Here is an 8845-nt window from a genome sequence, read left to right as displayed (position 1 = left end):
TTGAGATTAGGGATGCTGAATCCCCCAGGAGTCTTTGTATTGTTGAGAATTTTTTTTTTTTTTTTTTTGCTATCCTGGGTGTTTGGTATTCCAAATAAATTTGAGAAATGGTCTTTCTTTCTCTGTGAAGAATTGTGTTTGAATTTTGATAGGAATTGCATTGAATCTGTAGATTGCTTTAGGTAAGATAGCCATTTTTATTATATTAATCCTGCCAACCCATAAGCATGGGAGATCCTTCCATCTTCTCAAATCCTGTTCAATTTCTTTCTTCAGAGACTTGAAGATCTTGCCATAGAAATATTTCACTTGCTTGGTTAGTGTCACACCAAGATATTTCACGTTATTTTTGACTATTGTAAAGGACATAGTTTCCCTGATTTTTTTCTCCCTCAGTTTACCCTTTGAGTAGTGAAAGACTTCCTTTTGTTTGAGTTAATTTAGTATCCAGACACTTTGCTGAAGTTGTTTAACAGCAATAGCAGTTCTCTAATGGATGTTTTTGTTTCACTTATATATACTACCATATTATCAGCAAATAGTAATATCTTGACTTCCTTCTTTAAAATTTGTATTCCTTTGATCGTTTGTTGCCTAAACGCTCTGGCTCTAACTTCAAATTCTATATTGAATAGATAGGAGGAGAGTGAACAGCCTTGTGCTGTCCCTGATTTTAGTGAGATTTCTTCAAGATTGCCCCATTTAGTTTGATGTTAGCTATTTTCTTGCTGTATATTGTTTTGATTATAATTAGATAGGGAACTTGAATTTCTTTTCTATCCAACACTTTTGGCATGAAATGGTGTTCTATTTGTCGAAACGTTTTTCAGCATCTGATGAGATGATTTTGTTTTTTTTTTTTGTTTGAGTTTGTTTACATGGTGAAATCTGTTGATAAATTTCTGTATATTGATACATCCATGCATCCCTGGATGAAACCTACTTGCTCTTAATGAATGATCATTTTAATGTGTTCTTGGATTCAGTTTATAAGAATATTATTGAATATTTTTGCATCAATGTTCATGTGGGAAATTGATCTATAGATCTCTTTGTTAGGTCTATGTTTTGTTTAGGTATCACTGTAACTGTGGCTAAACAAACATTTAGGGTAGTGTCTCTTGTGTTTCTATTTTATGAAATGTTTTAAGAAGTATTGGTTTAGAGAATTCTACACTCAAACCATCTGGTCTTAAGGATTTTTGTTTGGGAGACTTTTAATAACTGCTTCTATTTCTTTAGGGGTTATGGGATTGTTTAGATGGTTTAACTGATCTTGATTTAATTTTGGAAACTGGTATTGGTCTAGAAAATTATCCAATTCCTCTAGATTTTACAGTTTTGTTTACTATAGGCTTTTGTAATAGGATCTCCCAGTTTTTTGTTTTTTGGTTTTTTTTTTGTTTGTTTTTGTTTTTTGGTTTTTGGGTTTTTTGATTTCTTCGGTTTCTGTTAGGTCTCCATTTTCGCTTATGATTTTGGTAGTATTGATACTATCTTTGTGTACTCTTGTTAGTATGGCTAAGGTTTTATCTATCTTGCTGATTTTCTCAAAGAACCAGCTTTTGGTTTTGTGGATTTTGTACAGCTCTCTTTGTTCCACTTGATTGATTTCAGCCCTGAGTTTGATTTTTTTCTGCTGTCTAGTCTTCTTGGATATGCTTCTTTCTTTTTGTTCTAATGCTCTCGCATGTGCAATTATGCTGCTAGTATATGCTCTCTGCAATTTTTTTTATGAAAGCACTCTGAGCTATGCAATTTCCTCTTAATACTGCTTTCTTGTATGCCATACATTTCTGTATCTTTTGCCTTCATATTTGCTAAATTCTAAATAGTCTAATTTCTTTCCTCATATCTTCCCTGACTGAGTTATCATTGAGTAGACAATTGTTCAGCTTCCCTGTGTATGTGGGCTTTCTGTTGTTTTTATTGTTGTTGCAGACCAGTCTTAGTACATGGTGATATGATAAGATACATGAGATTAGTTAAATCTTCTTGTATTGGTTGAGGCATTGTTGTGTGTCCTATTAATATGGTTACTTTTGTAGAAAGTAGCCTGAGGTGCTGAAAAAATTTATATTCTTTTTTTGTTTTTTTCCAGTGAAATGTGCTATAGATATCAGTTAAGTTCATTAGTTTCATAATATTTGTCAATTTCACTGCCTCTTTGTTTACCTTATGTTTCCATGATAAGAGTGAGGTGTTAAAGTCTCCTACAATTAGTATAAGGTTCAATGTGTGTTTGAGAGTCAGTAATATTTCTTTTACAAATGTGGTTGCCCTTGCATTTGAGGCATAGTTGTTCAGAATTAGGAGCTCATCTTTGTGTATTATTTCTTTGATTAGTATCTAGTGTTCTTCCCCATCTTTTTTGAAGATGCTTTGTTTTTGTTTTGTTTTTTTTTTTGAAAATGTATTAGGAAGTAGAATTGCTACTCAAGCTTATTTCTTGGGAGCATTTGCCTGGGACATTTTTGGCTTTTACATTGTGGCATTATATGTGTCTATCACTCAGATATGGTTTCAGTATCCAGCAAAAAGCTGGATCCTCTTTATGTATCCAACCTGTTAGTCTATGTCTTTTTGTTTGTGAATTGAGCCCATTGATGGTGATAGATATTAAGGTCCAAGATTGTTGCTTATTTTGTTGTTACAGGTGGAATTGTGATTGTGTGTGTCTCTTCTCTTGGGTTTGTTGTAAGATGTGTTTCCAGTATTTATTTGATGTAGTTTTCCTCCCTGTTTTATAGAGTTTTCTTTCTATTATCCTTGTAGGACTAGATTGGTAGAAAGATATTGTATAAGTTTGGTTTGGTCATGGAATATCTCGGTTTCTCCCTCTATGGTATTTGAGAGTTTTGCTGGGTATAGTAGCCTGGGCTCACAATTTTATTGTCTTCAGGTCTGTTTGACATCTGTCCAAAATCTTCTTGCTTTTAGAGACTCTGCTGAGAAGTCTGGTCTAATTCTGATAGGTCTGCCCTTATATGTTACTTGAACTTTCTCCCTTACTGATTTCAATACTTTTTCTTTGTTCTGTGCATTTGGTGTTTTAATTATTGTTATTATTATTTTCTGGTCCCATCTCTTTGTTGTCTGTGGTTTTCTTGTACATTTATGGGCATCTCTTTATTTAGGTTAGAGAAGTTGTCTAAAAATATGGAATGCTTCAAGAATCTGTGTGTAATCCTTGAGTAGGAGCCATTCTAATTCTCTGTACTGTTACAATTTTAGTATATGTGCTGCCAAAGTGAGCACCAATGTGATTTTCTTTTGAGAAATTTCATTATTTCACATATTTCTATACATAATACATTATGGATGCAAGGAAGATTTAAACAGCAGTCCACAAATTAGATTATAGATGGAATGTAGCATTATTAGATTTAAGACAATGGAATGACTGGAATATGAGACTGCACCATATTATAAAGGGACTGATTTAGTGTGTCCAGAGACTGACACAAGACTACTTGCCATCACCAGAGCCCATTCTCCTACCAAAGCAAATATTGGGTATCCAAACACACCAGAAAAGCAAGACTTGGATTTAAAAATCACATTTCTTAATGATGATGGAGGACTTTAAGAAAGACATAAATAATATCCTTAGAAAAATATGGGACAACTCAAGTAAACCACGAGAAGCCCTACAAGAACAAACACAAAAATTGTGTAAAGAATTACAGGAAAACACAACCTAACAGGTGAAGGAATTGAAGAAATCCATACAAAATTTAAAAATGAATATATAAACAATAAAGAAAGAACAAAGGGAAACAAATGTGGAGACAAAAAACCTAGGGAAGAGATCAGGAGTTATAGATACAAGCATCACCAAGAGAGTACAAGAGATGTAGAAGAGAGAATATCAGAGGTAGAAAACAATGACATAGCCATAAAAGATAATGTTAAATGCAAAATGGTCCTAGCCTAAAACATCAAGGAAGTTCAGGACACAATGAGAAGATCTAACCAAAGGATAATACACATAGAAGAGAGTGAAGACTCCTAATTAAAGGCCCGGTACACATATTCAACAAAATTATTGAAGAAAACTACACTAACCAAAAGAAAGAGATGCCCATAAACATACAAGAACCTGCAGAAATCCAAATAGATTGGACCAGAGAGTCACATAAGAGTCAAAACACCAAATGCACAAAACAGAAAAAAGAATATTAAAAGCAGTAAGGGAAAAAGGTCTAGCAACATATAAAGCAGACCTATAAGAACTAGAGCAGACCTCTCACCAGAGACTATGAAAGATAGAAGATCCTGGGGGGCAGATGTCATACAAACCCTAAGAGAACACAAATGCCAGTCCAGGCTAACATAACAGCAAAACTCTCAAGTAATAAAGATGGAGAAACCAAGATATTCTATGACAAAGCCAAATTTACACAGTATCTTTCTACAAATCCAGTCCTACAAAGATAACAGATGGAAAAGTCCAACACAAGAAGGGAAACTGCACCCTAGAAAAAACAAGAGAATAAACTCCTTGCACAAACCAAAATAAGAGACACACAAAAACATAATTCCACCTCTAACAATGAAAATAACAGGAAACAACAATCATTATTCCTTAATAGCTCTTAAAATCGGTAGACTCAATTCCCCAATAAAAAGACATAGACTTACAAACTGGATACATAAAGAGGACAAAGCATTTTGTTGCATACAAGAAACACACCTCAGGACAAAGACTACTGTCATATAGTAAAAATCTGAAAAAACAACTTTCCACGGAAATGGTCCAAAGAAATAACCTGGGGTAGCCATTCTAATATTAAATAAAATTAACTTTCAACCAAACTTCATCAACTTCATATTTATCATAGAAAAAATGCACCAAGATGAACTCTCAACCCTATTTATCTATGCTGCAAATGCAAGGGCAACTACCTCTATAAAAGAAACCTTACTAAAGTTCAAATCGCACATTGCACCTCACACAATAATAGTAGAAGATTTTATCACCCCACTCTCATCAATGGACAGATCATGGAAACAGAATTTTAACAGAGATATAGACAAACTAACAGACGTTATAAAACAAATGGATTTAACAAATATTTATAGAACATTTCATTCAAAAACAAAAGGATATACCTTCTTCTTCTTAGAACCTCATGCTACTTTCCCCAAAATTGACCATATAATTGGTCACAAAACAGGCCCAAACAGATATAAGAAGGTTTAAATACTTTTGTGCATCCTATCAGATCACCACAGACTAAGGCTGGTCCTCAATAACAACAATGACAAAAGAAAGCCCACATGTACATTGGAGTTCAACAAAACTCTACTCAATAATAACTTGGTTAAGGAAGAAATAAAAAAAGAAATTAAAGACTTTTTAGAATTTAATGGAAGTGAAAGAACAATAAACCCAATCTTATGGGATAAAAATGAAAGCAGATCTAAGAGGAAAACTCATACCTCTGTGTGCCTCCAAAAAACTCCAGGGAGAGAACATTCGTTAGCATCTTGATAGCACACATGAAAGCTCTGAAACAAGAAAAGCAAATATATGCAAGGGGAGTAGAAGGCAGGAAATAATCAAAGTCAAAGATGAAATAAACCAAGTAGAAACAAAGATAACTATACAAAGAATCAACAAAACCAGGAGTTGATTCTTTAAGAAAATCAACAAGAATGATAAAACATTAAGCAGATTACCCAGAGAGCACAGAAAGTGTACCCAAATTAAGAAAATCAGAAGTGAAAAGGGAGACATAGCAACAGAATCTGAGAAAATTCCAAAAAAAAAAAAATCATCAGACCTACTACAAAAGCTTATATTCAACAAAACTTAATAATCATGAGGAAGTGGACAATTCCCTCAACAAATACCAGGTATCAAAGGTAAATCAGGATAGATGAAACATCTAAACAGTCGTATAACACCTAAAGAAATACAAGCAGTTATTAAAAAATCTCACAAAAACAATAATAATAACAACAAAAGAGCCCAGGAACAGATGGGTTTTGCATTGAATTCTATCAGACCTTCATAGAAGACCTCAAAACGATACTGTACAAACTATTCTACAAGATATAAACAGACAGAGAACTACCTAATTTCTTCTATGAAGCTAGAGTTACACTTATACATAAACTACACAAAGATCCAACAAAGAGAACTTCAGACCAATTTCCGTTATGAACATCGATGCAAAAATACTCAATAAAATTCTTGCCATCTGAATCCAAGAAAACATCAAATTGATCCCTCATGATCAATTAGGCTTCATCCAAGGGATGAAGGGATGGTTCTATATACAGAAATCTTTCAACGTAATCAACTGTATGGAGAAATCCCAGGAAAAAAAGAAACACATGATCATTTCATGAGATATTGAGAAAGCATTTGACAAAATTCAACACACCTTCATAATAAAAGTCTTGGGAACATCAGGAATTCAAGGCCCATAACTAAAGCAATATACACTAACCAAGTACCTAAGTTCAAACTAAATGGAGAAAAACTTGAAGCAATCCTACTAAAATCAGGGACTATACAAGACTGCCCACTCTCTCCCTACTTATTCAATATAGTACTCAAAATCCTAGCCAGAGCAATAAGACAATGAAAGGAGGTCAATTGGTAGGATGAGATGTAAATGGGTAGTTTTGGCATAAAATTAAATGTAAACTTCTTTGATAAGACTTTAGAAAGTTAAACTATAATATAGTGAGAATATCTAAAACATTAATTAAAAAAAGAAATAACAAAGGATTCTCTATTGACTCTCTCAATTGTTAGGTAGATTTAGCACCCATACTCATTGTCTTCCTCCAGAAGCATTTCTGATCATGGGACCTGTGTAACAATAAATTCAAGTCTTAGCATCTGTAGAAAATAAATACACTTCATATGATTGCTCTCTATGTGAATGTTTTGTACCATGCTTCCATAAAACACATCACAGAAGGTGAGTTTTAAGGACACGATGAAAACTGCCGAAATTATAAACATGAATGTGTTTATAAAAGGTCCATAACCTACATAAAGTTGTAACTTTCAGAGAATTATTTTAAGATGTCTCAGCAACTTAGAGGATTTTCAGTTCTTGAATAGGACCTAGGTTCATTATCAGTATCCACATGGTGACTTGAAAACAGTCTAGTTCCATGGGATCCAAATAATTAACCTAAAAATGTACGTGTGAGTATGTGTATATGGAATTATTAACATTTGATATCTTGGAATATTCATATACTCAGAAATGCCTATTTGCATTCAATAAAAAAGTAATGAAAAAAGAGGCCATGAATTTAAAAGGGAGTAAATAGGAATATTTGTGAAGATTCAGAGGGAAGAAAGGAAGAAATGTCATAATTAAAATGCAATCTCACAAATAAAAATTGGAAAAAGTAGTAGCTGCATCATCTCAATAACATCTGCAAATGTCTGTGAAAGGACTATATAATTATTTATTTATTTCCCAGAATTAGTTCACATCTGAGAGCCTAAGCCATGAAAGAAAACATAATAAGGAAATTCTGCATTGAACCAGGCAGAAATCAAAATAAGTGCAACTCATAGATTGGACCTGTTCTTTTTAAGATGAGCATATTCCCTACAGATATACCCATATTGTCTCTCTGATCTCACCCATCAGAGATCATGGCCTCTTAATGGATCACTGACCTGGCTGCAGCTGTTCCTAGCCTTTGATGATTTGCATATACCCAGAGCACAGCCCACTGATGTGAGGACTTCTTTATCCCCAGGTCATACCGTGTGCTAGAGTCAGCCTCACACATGTCATACACAGGCATGAGTGCTTCTAGTCACATCCTGGAGTTGCTGCTGCTCTGGCTTACAGGTAAAGAAGACTGAATAAATAGGAATGTTATTCATATGGATGTTGTTAGTCCTAAGGGAAACAGTCTCAGCATCCAGAGACACCAGAAGAAGCATTTGCAGTAGAGTGGTCTCTCACTTCTGCTTCCCTGGGTGGTTTATGTCATGGCCTGAATCACTGTGGGAGGAGCACTATAATGCTGTAGACAGTAATAGATTCCAGTATCTTCAACCTGTAGTCTGTTGATCTTAAGAGAATACTGTGTGCCAGATCTACTGCCGCTGAACCTTGATGGGACCCCATCTGCCAAGCTGGTTGCACTATGGATCAGGAGCTGAGGAGATTTCCCCAGTTTCTGCTGATACCATGATAAGTAATTACCAATGTCCTGGCTTGCCTGGCATGTGATGGTGACAATTTCTTCCAGAGGTGCAGACAGGGAGGCAGGAGACTGTGTCATCTGGATGTCACATTTACCACCTGAGATTGAAAATTGAAAAAGAATTCCCATACAATTTATCTTGGTATAAGACATCATTTATGGAAATCATGCATGGAGCACTTACTGCACTGATCTGTATAAATTTTCAGTTTATTCAGTCTTCCTTACCTGTAAGCCAGAGAAGCAGCAACCCAAGGAGTTGAGTGGGCACGTTCATGTTTCTGTGTAACATGTGTGAAGCTGACTCCAGCACAGGGTGAGACCTGAATATAAAGCAGTCAACTGAGCAGTGGGCTGGGCTCTGAGAACATGCAAATCAGGAAACAGTAGGAATGACCATAGCACCGTGAGATCAGTGCCTCAAGAGGTCTGTGGTCCTCTTATGTTTTACATCAGAGAGCCAGTACAGGTTTATTTGGGTTTATTTGTAGAGAATGTGCTCCTCTTTGGATAGCAGCAACAGCAGCAGCAACAACAACAACGAATCACCAGGCTATGAGATGCATATTGTTTTGATTTTTGTCATATTCATTATGAGATTTTCTGTTTTATTTCTCTTATAGCTGGACCTGTAATCTACAGTAAA

General features: G+C 34.9%; 1 non-coding gene and 1 gene segment (V, D, J or C); both read right to left on the bottom strand.

Moving 5' to 3' along the window:
• Positions 1-3075: 3075 nt before the first annotated feature.
• LOC690255 (immunoglobulin kappa chain variable 12-41-like) lies at positions 3076-8504 on the bottom strand. The segment is given in 2 exon segments: positions 3076-8297; positions 8428-8504. Coding segments are annotated over 2 exon segments (387 nt in total).
• LOC120102592 (U6 spliceosomal RNA) lies at positions 3154-3258 on the bottom strand. The gene has a single exon (XR_015687430.1). It is a non-coding gene; the product is annotated as a U6 spliceosomal RNA (small nuclear RNA).
• Positions 8505-8845: the final 341 nt, after the last annotated feature.

This window comes from Rattus norvegicus, chromosome 4 (assembly GCF_021556685.1).
Source record: "Rattus norvegicus strain SHRSP/BbbUtx chromosome 4, alternate assembly SHRSP_T2T, whole genome shotgun sequence".
Classification (NCBI taxonomy): Eukaryota; Metazoa; Chordata; class Mammalia; order Rodentia; family Muridae; genus Rattus; species Rattus norvegicus.
The sequence above is the reverse complement of the archived record's forward strand: the minus strand, read 5'-3'. Positions and strand labels throughout refer to the sequence as shown.